A 15,811-nucleotide genomic window follows, 5' to 3' on the forward strand; every position below is an offset into this window, starting at 1 on the left:
CAAAATGGCCGCATAAAAAAGGGGCCCGTCGGAACAGAACGCAGTTTTTCCCATTGAAATCAATGGGCAGATGTTTGGGGGCGTTCTACTTCTGATTTTACGGCCGTTTTTAGGGTGTTTACGGACCGAAAAACGGCTGAAAGTAGGCCGTGTGAACATACCCTCAGGGGTAACAACAAACGTCTGAAAATACGGAGCTGTATAATGAAGCTTCTTTTCTGACAATGAAGCTTCTTTTAATTTGGAGCTTCTTTTGAGGCTTCTTTTCAGGCTTCTTTTCAGGCGTTTTTTGAGGCGTTTTTCATAGTGTTCAATGGAAAATCAGCTCCAAAAAACGCCTCAAGAAGTGACATGCACTTCTTTTTACGGAGCGACTTTTTACTCTCCGTTTTTAAAAGCAGCAGCGTAAAAAGACGCCCCGTATGAACTAAATGCTGTTTTTCCCATTGATTTCAATGGGCAGATGTTTGTAGGCGTTCAGCTTCCATTTTTTCAGGCGTTTTTGGAGGCGTAAACACCCCGAAATACGCCTGAAAACACTGCGTGTGAACATACCCTTAGTATCCGCATTTAAATGGATCCAGCACTTACGCTATTTTCGTCGTTCTGTTCCTATGATGGAGCAGAAATACCGAACCAGATGTGAACGAGGCCTTATTTGGTGATAAGTTAACCCCTTCACGACTGCCATACGGCTATATACGTTCCAACTGACGATGTCCGGTGCAGTTGCCACGTGTATAAACATTAACAGCCTTGAAAGGGGTTTAATGAGTGCAGTGCTGCTTCAGTGTGAGCAGCGCTGCACTCTCATGTCTGCCGGGGCTTTAAGAGCCCCGGACTACACCCCCGGGGATTCCGCTTCTAGAGAGAGCCCCTGATGTCACTGTCCACCGTCAGAGGCTCTCTCTAGGAGCGGATTCCCCTGCCGACACTCTGACCGGGGATTCCGCTACTGGAGAAGCCCCTGGCGTTACTATCCATATATGGACTGTGACGTCAGCAGCTCTATCTAGGAGAGGAATCCCCGGTGTCAGATTACTCTGTGCCGAGGATACCGCTACTGGAGAAGCCCCTGGCGTCACTATCTATATATGGACAGTGACGTCAGGGGCTACTCCTGGAGCGGAATCCCCGGCCACAGCACTGCCGACGCTGAGGCAAGGGATTTACGCTTTTAGAGTTAGCCCCTAATGTCACTGTCCATATATGGACACAGGCATCAGGGGCTCCCTCTAGGAGCAGAATCCCTGGTGTCAGATTGCTCTGTGCCGGGCATTCCACTACTGGAGATGTCCCTGGTGGCACTATCCATATATGGACAGTGACGTCAGGGGCTACTCCTGGAGCGGAATCCCTGGCCACAGCGCTGCTGAGGCTGGGATTCCGCTTTTAGACTTAGCCCCTAATGTCACTGTCCATATATGGACACAGACATCAAGGGCTCCCTCTAGGAGCAGAATCCCCGGCGAGATGGACTCCGCTCCTACAGGGAGCTACAGTGGTGCTATTTACAGGAAGGGTGCCGATACATAAAGGGGGAGAGGCACTATCTACAGGGGAATTGGCGCTATCTGCAGGGGGTGGTGCTATCTACTGGGGGGGTGGCGCTATCTACAGGGGGTGACGCTATCTACGGGGTGATGGTGCAATATGCAGGGGGAGGCGCTATCTGCAGGGGATGGTGCTATCGCAGGGGGCATGATGCTATCTACAGGGGTGGCGCTATCTGCAGGGGGTGGAACTGTCTACAGGGGGTGTGGTGCTGTCTACATGGGGTGCTATATACAGGGGGTGTGGCACCATTTACATGGGCAATGTGGCATTATATGGGTACTACCTACACGAGACACTGTGGCGCTATCTACATGGGCACTGTGTGTGTCACTATATAGGCACTATCCACAGTGGGAACTGTGGCACTATGTGGGCATTGTGGCACTATTTGCAGTGGGCACTATCTATGTGGACACTGGTACTATCAGTGGGCAATGTGGCACTATCTACAGTGGTATTGCATCACTATCTACATGGGCACTGTGGTGTTTTCAGGTGGCTACGACAAAAAAAACCCTAACGATAAAATTCATACATACATATAATATAGAAAAGTATATATAGAAAATGACAAAAAAAAGTTATTTTTTTCACATTTTTAGGGATTTGTCTGCTCATGATAAAAATTTTAAACATGGAATTAATTAAACTAATCTAGAAAATGAAAGCCTCATAAGTCTTGTAAAAAAACAAACAAAGTAAAAATAGTTATATTCAAAGCGGTTGCAAAGATATTATCGTTTATAGAAGTGCATATCAGAAAAGGAAAATTTGACCTGGACACAGGGGTATCAATGACTCTTGGTCCTGAAAGGGTTAAATTGTTTTATTTTACTATATTAATGTCCATGTGACCCCTGGAGAGGAGGCCTTGCCCAGGTTGACCTGTCCAAGGATCCCTCAGATTTTATAGTTGAAATATAAATATGTGAGAAGTCATTGTGTGCCGTATAGCTGTTTATTAAAATGAAATTTTTTTTCCCCCTACATCTTAGTGAAGGGAGCAATTTAACCCCAGCACATCATTACCCAGACTTCAGATTCAAGACCTATGCTCCATTAGCATTCCGCTACTTTAGAGAACTCTTTGGCATCAAGCCAGATGATTACTTGGTAAGAACTCTATTTAATGTTCCAATTTTTAGATACATTTGTTACATTATTGCTTTTCATGTACCAATTACCTAATATAAGGTGTCATCTAATCTCAATCCTGTTTATTATAGAGAGGTGTATACTATGTCTGGTTATGTAATGTCTAAAAGAATAAATATACCTGCGTGGCAGAAGCATACTCACAAGGCTTAAAATTGTCCTATAGTACAGGACAATTACTTTACCTTCTCTGTTTTCTTCCTGTGCCAACTGCTATCTCTGGATTTTGCCTCCTACTCACTTAACACTACATTATCATTACGCTGGTCCTTCTTAGAAAAAATGGACTAATGGCCTAATGGTTAGAGCGGTTTCCTTAGAACAGTTGTTTTCAACCTGTGGCTCTTTAGCTACTACGAAATACAACTCCCAGCATGACCTAACAACAATTGGAGTGCTACAGGTGGAGGACCACTGCCTTAGAACAATGTGTTCCCGGAGGAAACATCCAGAGTGAATGATTGGTGGAGCAATACAGAGAAGGTGAAGCAACTGTCCTGTACTTAGAGCTGCTATCAGGAATTTCTGGGCCCCATACGGTGAAGAAGTCTGTCCACCCTCCCCCTATTGCCAGGGTATGGAGGGTTGTAAAGTGGCAAGAGGGAAGGCAGGGGTGAGATGAAAACTGGCAGTGGCTCTGTGGAGGAGGGGCAGGGTAGAGACAGTAGGTGGGCAGGGACTCTGTCAGGGGACAAGGGGGAAGACAAAGTGGCGGGGCTCTGTCGGGAAGGGGCTAATAGAGCGGAATGTGGCAGGGGCAGGAATGGGGCCAGGGGGAAAAGCACTCTGACAGGGGCTCTGTGGGGGAGCAAGGGGGAAACAGTAGGTGTTCAGGATGGTAACATAAAAAAAAATCATTGCACTGAAGCTGCTGCTTTTACAAATAAAATAATGTTATATAGGCGGCGGTGGACAGTGGGCCCCTTTTTTTATTTTGTACCCGGGCTCCTGATGGGAGTACCAGCCGTCCAGCCCTGATTATGTCCCTGCCTGTACTACTAAACAATTCTAAGCTCAATGGGCATTCTTCTGCCATGTAGTGGGCGGCCTAACAAGGTACATTACAGATATAATTTTTGCTGTTATTTACTGCTGACTGGGGAACATGTATTCTAATTACAGAATCCCTTTAATGCTTCTTTATTACACCCAAACTCCATTGTTCCATTCCCTGTACCTCACTGCTTAAAAGTAAAATTCATTTAAACTTATGTTACTTGCCAGATGATTTTATAAATAGTTTTTCTTAAAAGAGCAACAGTTTAAAACAGCGCCTCATGTATTTAACTTTAGTTTAATCAAATGCAAGTAAATAGATAATAAATAATATATTTTTATATTTTTTTCACATTATTGTACCTATATATTTGTAAAAATTTCCCTGGGGGCTGCCATATTGGAGGCACACAATTCCTTCCTGTATTGTCTTCATAAACTGGACAGGAAGGGTGCAGGTTCTTTGTAGCAAATTTAGTGAATGGGAGTTCATGGTCAGAAAAGTGTCCATAGATTAATACAGAAGTGATGGAGTACAGCCCCCTCCCCAGCGATCAGGGAATGACAGGAAAGCTGCATACAGAGTCTTATCTGAGTGTCAATAAATTCCTCGCTGTATGATGATAATGGAATGACTCTGCTGACCTTGTCCTAGTGTATACAGAAGAGCTTAAACAGGCTCTGTCACCACATTATAAGTGTCCTATATTGTACATGATGTGATCGGCGCTGTAATGTAGATTACAGCAGTGTTTTTTATTTAGAAAAACGATCATTTTTGACGGAGTTATGACCTATATTAGCTTTATGCTAATGAGTTTCTCAATGGACAACTGGGCGTGTTTTACTTTTTGACCAAGTGGGCGTTGTGGAGAGAAGTGCATGACGCTGACCAATCAGTGACCAATCAGCGTCATACACTTCTCTCCATTTATTTACACTGCAGATAGCGATATAGCTATATCGCTATGTGCAGCTTTATACACACACTATAACATTACTGCAGTATCCTGACAATGAATATACATTACCCCCAGCCAGGACGTGATGTGTATTCAGAATCCTGACCACTTCTCTGTAATCTACAGCCAAGCACAGCGAGATCTCGCTGTGAATGACAGCTTACAGCGTAATCTCACGAGACTACGCCTGCTATGCTGTAAATCACAGAGACGCTACAGAAGTGGTCAGCATTCTGAATACACATCACGTCCATGCTGGAGGTAATGTATATTCATTGTCATGACAGTGCAGTAACGTTAGTGTGTGTATGTGGCTGCACATAGCGATATAGCTATATTGCTATCTGCAGAGTAAATGAATAAAGAGAAGTGTATGACGCTCATTGGTCACTGATTGGTCAGCGTCATACACTTCTCTCCACAACGCCCACTTGGTCAAAAAGTAAAACACGTCCAGTTGTCCATTGAGAAACTCATTAGCATAAATCTAATATAGGTCATAACTCCGTCAAAAATGATCGTTTTTCTAAATAAAAAATGGTTTCTGATGATAACTTCCGTTTAAGAAACACTGTCCCATTATTTATTCATTATCTGTAAGGCCTCATGCAGAAGACCGTAGCCATGTGCACGGCCGTGATTTCCGGGTCGGCCGGCCGGCCACGTAGTGACAGCCGCGAGCCACCTGCAATCGTGGGCTATGCACATGGCCGCGGCCATTATTTTCAATGAGCCCGGAGGCCATGAGACCATGAGTATTTTCATGAGTCCGGGGCCATGCACGGACCATGAAAACCACAGTCGTGTGCATGGCCTCATGGGAATGAATGGGGCCGCAATTCTCCCGTGGATTTTCGGGGGAATTGTGGCCGCAAAAGCACATTCGTGTGCATGCGGCCTAAGTCTTCAAGTATGTAATCACCTTTACTTGAACATTTTACAAGTGTATAGTGAGAATAATTTGCTATATCATTTGCAATGCCTTTTTATTCTGTATAGTAAATTCTGAAGTCCAAGAAAGTGAAATTGCATTTAGTATCCATATTTGTCGGTTAGCTACAAGTTTTTCAGTAATGGACTCTGTTTGGAAAAATGGGTTAAGAGCTAATTAAGCATTTGATGAACCTGTGGTCTTGTTATAATTGATATTTTTGTAGCCATTGATTATAGTAATTATTTCACAGAATGTTCTAATTCGTTTGTAATACCCTTAAGATTATCTCTGATTGCATTGTAATTGACAGCGCTTATGAGTTAATTGCCTTGTTTATGCAGTTCATTATTAGCAATATCTTATATGAGAGCCTTGTAACCTTGACCTGGAAACGATTCCTATAGATAAAGTTTGGGCTATCTTCTACAGATAAAGTGTTCATCTCCTAAAAAGTTGACAGTATAAAGCCACATGTTACATTCATTGTAGCCGCTCTACAGCGCACAACTTTTGGCTCGACCCGCAATTTTTTATTTCAGATGTAGATTTTTTTTAACAATTCTAAGCTGGCCATATACATAAAATAATTAATATTAAAAAATCTTGAGGTTTTCAATAAATACAACCAATCCCCACTCTATCATGCATGTTTGACTTGGCCAAAATGTATATTACTTTGTAATGGGTCAGCAGAGCACATGGTGGGTCCTGCCAAGAACAACCTCTAGATTTTCAAAACAAACAGTGAGCAATTCAATGATCATTGCCGTGCAAATATCCAAGATATGGGATAAAAGAGTGGAGAACAGTAATTCCTTACATTATATACTTCATTTTCATGGGGTTCAACCTAATAGATATATTCCGACCTTTTGTTTTAGTATTCACTCTGCGGTGAACCTTTGATAGAATTGTCTAATCCTGGTGCAAGTGGCTCCATCTTCTTTGTAACCAGCGATGATGAATTTATCATCAAAACAGTTCAGCACAAAGAGGCAGAATTCCTTCAAAAACTGCTTCCTGGTTATTACATGGTGAGTAAGAAGATATTATAATACATATATAGAATATTCCATTATATATCATACTCTGTTTAGAACCGCTCAGTAATTCTGGTGTCGCACACTAACTAACGTCCGGAACTGACTCAGTTCCTGGACCCCAACTGTCGCAGTCCTTCTGACATTATTGACATATCAGAGATTGCCAGTTTGGGAAAACCCATTTAAATGTATTAAATTATTTGTCAGCACTTTATTACAATTGCAGGGCCACTGAAGTGCCTAGTGATCCGCGTATGTTTGTATGCAGAAAGCAGCGTTGCAATAAGCGGCGAAGAGATAGCAGTCACAACTGGGCCTCTACTTCTGATCCCTATTGCTATAAAATAGAGTAGCAGAACTATATCTAGACAGTTTGGAGAGGCAATGACGTCATCCAGTGGTGTACATAGAACAGAGGGGCCACATACCAAAGATCAAAATGAGCCCCCTATATGGTGCCGGGTTTTGACACTCACGACAGAAGGGACTGGTGATTATTTTTCTCCATTTACACCATTTTCTTGAACCTTGGGCCTATTCTCCACCCCCTTGCTTTCATGCCTCTAGAGAGGTGAGTCCTGCACAGGTTCCCTGCCACCCAGTAGTAAAGAGGATGGCACCAACCAGAGCTGGCCCTTCTCTCTCTAGGGGTCCTATGGCTGGCGCAAGGTTTGCCTCTACAGAATGTGGGCCCTTGACTTTATTATGGTAATTACATGTACTGAGGCTATTCAGAGCTATCATACTATAAAAACAAATATTTTATATTGTATATACTGTAGATCGTATATTGTATTGTGTGATCACATACAGCTGATGCCAAAGTTTAGCTTTTGCACTGGGGTCCAATAGCTTCAAGCAACACCTCTGTAAATTGCTCTGCTACATTAAATATAGGTGTCACATGAATAAAAGAAAATAACGCTACTCATTTAACTGCTATGCACAATAATACTCCTACAAGTTTGGTCTTTTAAGGACTTTACAGAATGGAGGCAATAGGGGTTAAACAAATTTCTAAAGTTTACCCATATTCCTTACCTCCCATCTCCTGGTTGAACTTGTTAGACATATGTAATTGATATAACTATGAGACCGTTTATCCATAGATTGACTTATGGCTGCTTAGACAAACTACGTACAATGTATATCGTTTATTTTTGTATGTGCTGTTAATATCAATACTGATTATTCAGTTGGCCTTCCCATCTTCTGATACATTTAGTTAGAGGGACTGCCCTTGAATCTATTATAAAGCGATGTGTATCTATTTTTCTTCTTCATCATCATACTCATCACTATTTTTTTTGTATATAGAATTTAAATCAGAATCCTCGGACACTACTGCCCAAGTTTTATGGACTTTACTGTCTTCAGTCTGGAGGTATAAACATTCGACTTGTGGTCATGAACAATGTTTTGCCACGTTCACTAAAGATGCATTTCAAATACGACCTCAAAGGATCAACATATAAACGGAGAGCATCTCGAAAAGAACGGGAGAAATCCTGCCCCACATATAAAGACCTGGATTTCCTGCAAGATATGCATGAAGGATTGTATTTTGATCCTGACACCTACAGTGCATTAATGAAAACACTACAGAGGGATTGTCGTGTAAGTACAATACAAGAACAAGAAGAATTTTCCCATTCTAACTTAATTTTGACTTTCTTGTTAGATGCATCAATGCGGTCTGAGAGCTGGGAGCCCCATTAATGTACTTAACAAAAGGGTCCCTCCAATTGGTTTACAGCTATATCCTTCAGCCCTGATTGGCTCTGGCCTGTTCTGCCATTTTTTTCAAGTAACAGTTTACAAATGTCTTTAGGCACCTGGGTAAGAACGTCCATCAATCATTGTAGCACTAATATACATAATATATATGATCATATAAATATGTTGTATTATATGCATGTTACTAACGAGATAATAAATCTAAATATTTATTTAAAAAAAAGTAAATGTACACCTATGTCAGTCTACAAGGAGTTATATACTGCACTTCCATATACCTCCTATTTCATACATAGGATTGTTTTCTGTCGGTTTTCACTCAAAGAATGCAAGGTTGTTAGTAACTAACTCACAGAGACACTGCATTACTGAAAACAGTCACAATCAGGCAACCAGTAGCCTATCCATCTTTTTGATCTCCTAGATCTTAAGAGTTGAAGTGGTTGCCGACAGTGGATGAATATGCTTGTCATGAGAGACAGGACGTTACCGCATGAGGACTACATACTTGTCCTGCTTTTTTTTGCGCATGCATAGCAAGTGCACCCGTGCAATGAGGAGCGGGGCAATGGCTAAAATACACAGCTGCAGCCGCGCTCTCACTTCAGGGATCAGAGGAACCTGTGATCTCGGCTATTCACCTTTGAATGCAGCGTTCAAAGCTGATTGTGGCATTCAAAGGGAAAGAGTAAGCCCTTTGATCACATCACAGGGAATTCCTTTGACGCAATCGAGGCCCATACCTGTCCATACAGCAACGCTGAACAAACAGTAAAAAATTTATAACCGCCGGAATACAAAAAGGAAAAAAATTTACAAATTTGCCCAGTTCTTGAGGGGTTAATAATATTTATGGACATAGTTGTCACGATCTGTGGGTATGTGAACCCACTGGGCAGTACCGCCGTAGCGGGATAGCAGCTGGCCAAACAGTGTACCAAGTAAAGTCTAGTCCAAACAAGGGTACCTGTGGTAGTACAGACAGTAGCGGTGGCTAGGCTCAGATGGGACCTTGGCAGCAGACACCAGGCGTGGTGTAACAAAACACGACTCCAACTTTTTTAAGGCACAGGAACACGGTAGCACGGGATACAGGTAGCAGGAACGGAAACACTGTGTAAAGGATCTGCCAGGCACAGCTTTGTTGTTAACTCCCATAATTAATCAGTCAGCACCTGAATCTACATCCCTGAGACTGACTCCAGCTTCCACCACTCAGGCTGGCAGGCTTAGGAGTGGGAGAGCCTATCGCAACCTGGCCAGACTCAGCTAGCTCCCGCCCTCTGTCTATTTATACCTGCCTTTCCTGTTCCTCCTTGCTTGTGATTCTTTTCGTGTGGTTTCCTGGCCCAGCTACAGCTCCTTCTATTTTGATCCTGCTCCATACAGACCCTGGCTTACTGACTACTCTTCTGCTCTTCGTTTGGTACCTCGCACACTCCTGGCTTGACTCGGCTCGTTCACCACTCTTGTTGCTCATGGTGTTGCCGTGGGCAACTGCCCCTTTCCCTTGCTTGTATTCCCTTGTATGTTTGTCGTGTTTGTTGTGAACTTACTGAGCGCAGGGACCGCCGCCCAGTTGTACCCCGTCGCCTAGGGCGGGTCGTTGCAAGTAGGCAGGGAGAGAGTGGCGGGTAGACTAGGGCTCACTTGTCCGTTTCCCTACCCCCCGTCATTACACACTGGGAACAGGAAAACACTAAGGGACCATTTGCTAGACTGACATGGGAAAACACAACAACGCTCAGGCAATGAGTGAAGGGGCAGGGCCCTTCTAATAGTCCAGGGTGAATAGACAATTCTAAACATGTGTGCGCGCTGGCCCTTTAAGGCAGGGACTGAGCTCGTGCGCGCACCCTAATGGTCACTGCAGGCCAGGACGGCCGCATGTGCTGGCATCTCCTGGAAGGAAGGCGTCGGCAGGAGGAGAGGAGTCTGCGGGCTGCGGACGTTACAATAGTAGTAACAAAGTACACTTCAGCAAAAATGTGACGTTCTAATGCTTATTAAGGTAAAAGTTCCTTTAGTTGTTCTAAGAAATGTATAAAGAGTATATCTTATGTCTAATTTTATCTTTAAAAGATGAATAGGTCAGAAAAGGGCCACAAATGTTTAGGAGTGTTGTCGAATTACTCTCTTTGCCACCCTCTCAAAATAACCAGACTTTTTCGTAAGAAATAATCCAAGGCTACTTTTCCCAGCCTATTTTTTTATAGATGCTCCATAAATAGATCCTTGTGTTCCAAGGACTGGGATGATTTTATTTCTGTCTGTGTCTGAATTCATTGCTTATGTTGCTAACTATGAAGTTGGTTGCTATTAAGTTTGAAGGTAGATACGTTTATGACGATATACGTACAGCACTTCATAGACTAAAGGTGCCCATACACATCATAAAAATGCCAGCCGAACCTGAGGATTTCAACTGGTATCGCCGCCTATTATCTATGATGGGGGAAGTAGGATCAGGCATGTTGCATTTCAACATGCCCATTCCTTTCTAAGCCGCTGCCAGAGGTGTCGCAGTCCTCTCCCCACTGAAAAGAGCATTTACACTCGGCCGAGTATTGCATATATGTTTATAGTGGGGTCGGAAGAAATAGCTGTTGTCCACACGAGCGTTAGGCCGACAGCTATGTTAAGTGTTTGTCCACCTTAACCCCTTTATGACCAGCCTATTTTAAACCTTAATGACCAAGCCATTTTTTACGTTTTTCCATCGTCGCATTCCAAGAGCTATGACCTTTTTATTTTTGCGTCGACATAGCTGTATAAGGTCTTGTTTTTTGCGGGACAAGTTGTATTTTTTAATAGCACCATTTTGGGGGACATATTATTTATTGATTAACTTTTATTAACTTTTTTTGGGGGGGGAATAGAAAAAAACCTGAAATTTCACCACTCTTTTTTGCGTCTTAAATCTACGCCGTTTACCGTGTGATATAAATAACACAATAACTTTATTCAGCGGGTTGTTACGATTGCAACGGTACCAAATTTGTATAGTTTTTATATGTTTTACTACTTTTACACAGTAAAAACGCTTTTTTTTCAAAATTATTTGTTTTTGTGTCTCCATATTTGAAGAGCCGTAACGTTTTTATTTTTTCTCCGATGCGGTTGTGTGACAGCTTTTTTTTTACCTTTTTACTAGTCCCACTAGGGGACTTTAATATGCAATTCTCCGATCGCTATTATAATACACTGCAATACTTTTGCAGTGTATTACTGCCTGTCCGTTTAAAACGGACAGGCACCTGCTAGGTCATGCCTCCGGCATGATCTAGCAGGCATTCGCTCCAGGCAGACCTGGGGGCCTTTATTAGGCCCCCGGCTGCCATTGGAGACACAGACACTCGGCGATCTTATCGCCGGGTGTCGGTGGGATGAGAGGGAGCTCCCTCCCTCTCTCCAAAACCACTCAGATGCGGTGCACGCTATTGTGCACCGCATCGGAGGGGTTAAACGGGTGAGATCGATACTTATATCGATCTCACACAGCAGAGCAGGGACGTCCCCAGCCCTCAGCTGCCTCTGGCAGCTGAGAGCTGGGAGATTTGACGGCTCCCTGCTGTGTTTATTTATTCTGATGCAGTGCCGTAAAAAGGCATATGCATCAGAATAAAGCCCGTTAGTGGCCGCCGTGAAAAGGCGTATTGGCGGTCACTAACGGGTTAAGAAGCAATTTTATTCATACAGAAGACAAGAAAGTAAATACAAGTAGTTAAATAAATTATTCTGTCTGCAAATACCGATGTAAACATAACCACAGTGTAAATAGAAACTGTTAAGGCTAAGTCTTCTTGACACGCACATGTTAAGAAAAGTATAATATATGTATTTTAGATATATTCCATTGGCTAAAGGTAGGACGTTTTCCAGAAAGGAATGTTTAACAATAACAAAATCCCCAGTGAGCATGTCACCACTTTCTTATAGCTGCATAAATATTGGATGGAACTCATAGCAACAGGGATTAAACAGGAAAAATGTATAGGAAAATCCCTTTGGTAGATGGCAATAGAGAAATAGTGATTTATGGGAAGCCAGTGTTTGAAATTGCCTTCTTTGTATTCCATTTACACCTAACATCGGGTATTATAGACTGTTACTTGTCATACATTGTTGGAATACAGAAGCATATTTATATTATTCATTTTTGTTGTATCGGGATATACATTGGTGGCCGACTGCTAGAATATCCGACCAATGTCCGATAGGGCTGTGTCCGAACTTGCCAGTTGCTAGAATAAGTGGCAGCGACACAAAGAAAGCGATGTAGCAACCCACATCTATGTTGACACAATCCCTTTAAAGAGGACCTGTCACTAGGTCATATAAGTTGAACGGGTTTACTGACCTTAATAGCGCTGTCTCCCTGATTCTAGCGCACTTTTTCTTTTTTTTCTGGACCCGCGCGTTACAGAGATATGGCCTACTGTAGTGTTGGCTCCCTATGTCCTAATTTGCTGTAGTTAGCCGCGCTGATTGGTCAGCATCAGAGGCAGGGAAGCTAGCTCCACCCCATTGGCTAACTACATCAAATTAGCATAGAGGGAGCCAACACAATCGTGGGCCATATCTCTGGAATGGGGGTCCAGGAAAAAAAGAATAACAGTGCTGGAATCAGGGTGACAGCGCTATTCAGGTCAGTTAACCAGTTCTATTTATAGGAACAAGTGAAAGGTCCTGTTTAAGTTGTAATTTCCCACAAATACGGGAGCTTCTGCATAGTATATAATAGTTGCACACTTTATCATCACACATAATGATTTAATCCACTGAGTTTGACTTTAGCATTGCTAAGGATTGTACAAATACTGAGAATAATACAGCAGGTTATATTCATGTTTCTATGTGGCCAGAACAACAAGTATATACATTAAAAATAGAATAGTTCGTAAAGGCAAGCTACTTGGGTGCCAAGCTTTATTGTCCATCAATAAAAAGGCTTCCCATTGTTTGAGAAATTGCCCTTGGCAGAGACATAGTATCTGATGCTGTCTCATGTGAATATGTCCTAGCAGTGATCTCATGTCCAGCTGTGTACACTGTGGAGATAACAGCTAGGCTCTCAGTCACTATTCTGTTGACATGCAAATAATGTCATTTTTTATTATTCCCGATGGGAGGTTTATTAAAAACACTTCGATAGAGTTTTAATGAAGAAATTATCACAAATTAAACTGCAGACATGACGGAATAATTCATTTATGGTATGTAAGTTCTTAACAAGAATGTACAATTGATAAAATACAATCATGGTCATAGCACTCTGAGATTTCCAAGAAAATATGTAAAGTGTATTTTTCCTATGTTACTTGTATAGTGCCAACATATTCCCACTGTCACGATCCGTGGGTATGTGGACCCACTAGGCCGCACCTTCTCAGCGATGTAGCAGTTGGCCAAACAACAGTCCTACTACAAGAGTACCTTAGATAGTCCAGACAGTAGCGGAGGCTTAGGCACAGATACACTTGAAGGCAGATGACAGCACACGTGGCAGATTATAGCAGGCGTGACAGATGGCACAACACGACTCCAACTCTCTAAGGCTCAGGAGCAAACACGACATGGGACACAGGATACATGTAGCAGGGAATGGGAACAGGATAACACTAAGGAACTATTTGCTAAGACTAACATGGGTAAAGACAACAATGCTCAGGCAAGGAGTAGAAGGGCAGAGCCCTTTTTATAGTCCAGGGTGATCATGGGCTAATTGGTGATTTTATACATGTGCGCGCGCTGGCGCTTTAAGGCCGGGCGCGGGCATGCGCACTCACCCTACAGGACACAGCAGAGCGGAAGTAAGTGCTAGCGTATCCTAGGACGGAGACGCTGGCCTGCACTCACAAGTCCATGGCCGCGGTCGCCGAGGAGTAAGTCAGAACGACGGTCCGCGGCCGTGGACTTTACAGTATCCCTCCTCTTACGCCCCCCTTCTTGGGACCAGAGCGAGAGAGGAATCTCTTAATGAGGGATTGAGGTTGTCTTCAGGCTCCCAGGACCTCTCCTCTGGACCATACCCCTTCCAATCCACCAAATAAAAAGTTCTTCCTCCCACTTTCTTGAAGTCCAGGATCTCCTTAACCTCGAACACATCAGAGGAACCACTGGGAGCAACTGCAGGGCTAGGAGTTTTAGTGTAGCGGTTCAGGACCACAGGCTTCAGGAGGGACGCATGAAAGGAGTTGGGGATCTTGAGGGTAGTAGGCAGTCGAAGCTTATACGAGACAGGGTTAATTTGTTGCAGGATCTCAACAGGGCCGAGGAACCTGGGAGCAAATTTGCATGAAGGCACCTTCAGATGGATATTCCTGGAGGACAGCCAGACTTTGGTAACCGGAAGATACTGAGGCCGCTCTCTTCTCCTAGTATCCGCTTTTTGCTTCATGTGATCGACTGCCAGCAGAATAGAGGACAGGGTTTGCTGCCAGAAAGTCCCCAAATGCAGAGTCAGCTGCGGGCACCTGGGATGTAGCTGAAACAGGAAGAGGGATTCGTGGATGTTGGCCGTAGACAATGAAGAACGGTATGGAAGTAGTGGACTCACTTGTGTGGTTGTTGTATCAGATTTCGGCCCATGGGAGAAGTTGTACCCAGTCGTCATGCTGCATGGATATTAAGTGGCGAAGAAAATTCTCCATGATTTGGTTAATCTGCTCGACTTGGCCATTGGACTGGGGATGATAGGCTGAGGAAAAGTCCAATCTCACATCTAGGAGTTTACAGAGGGCTCTCCAGAATCTCGAGGTGAACTGAACCCCCCGATCAGACAAAATATGAAGGGGGAAGCCATGCAAGCGGTTAATGTGCTGGATGAAGAGGTTAGCCAGTCGAGGAGCAGAAGGTAGGCCGGTCAGCGAGATAAAATGTGACATCTTCAAGAACCTATCCACCACCACCCAGACTGTATTGCATCCTGCAGAGGAAGGAGGATCTGTGACAAAGTCCATTGCTATATGCTGCCAGGGAGCATTGGGGTACAGGCAGGGGTTGGAGCAGACCGGCAGGAGTGAGCAACTTTGTTGGAAGCACACACAGTGCAGGAAGAGACAAAGTCCAAAATATCTTTGTGCAGCGTGGGCCACCAGAAATGACGAGAAATTAGATCTCGAGTATTACGAACACCAGCGTGCCCAGCCAGTTTGGAGCTGTGTCCCCAGTGAAGGATTCTCCTCCTGTCTGCCAACCGCACAAAAGTCCTCCCCGGAGGCCTCGTTGTTCCAGGACAGCTCTGCCACCAGGGTGCGGAACAGAATGGCGTATTCGCCCAAGGAGGTATCTCCCTGGCGAAGGATCAGCAGGTTCCTCAAATACCGTGTGAAAAGTCTGTTGGAAACACTGGAAGTCACGAGTCTCTGGTCCCTGACGTTCCCTGATAGAATTCGTCCATGCTAGGGCCTTGCCAGTAAGGAGAG

The 15,811-nt window shown here is 43.7% G+C and overlaps 1 protein-coding gene across 1 annotated transcript in view; it reads left to right on the plus strand.

Moving 5' to 3' along the window:
- PIP5K1B (phosphatidylinositol-4-phosphate 5-kinase type 1 beta) overlaps positions 1–15,811 on the plus strand; it is a 162,104-nt gene that overhangs the window by 102,894 nt on the left and 43,399 nt on the right. The window contains exons 5-7 of the mRNA XM_075827851.1: positions 2,553–2,670; positions 6,486–6,638; positions 7,965–8,264. Coding sequence (XP_075683966.1) covers positions 2,553–2,670; positions 6,486–6,638; positions 7,965–8,264 — 571 coding nt within the window. The remainder of the gene's footprint in view (positions 1–2,552; positions 2,671–6,485; positions 6,639–7,964; positions 8,265–15,811) is intronic.

This window comes from Rhinoderma darwinii, chromosome 1, assembly GCF_050947455.1.
Source record: "Rhinoderma darwinii isolate aRhiDar2 chromosome 1, aRhiDar2.hap1, whole genome shotgun sequence".
NCBI classification, from domain to species: Eukaryota; Metazoa; Chordata; class Amphibia; order Anura; family Rhinodermatidae; genus Rhinoderma; species Rhinoderma darwinii.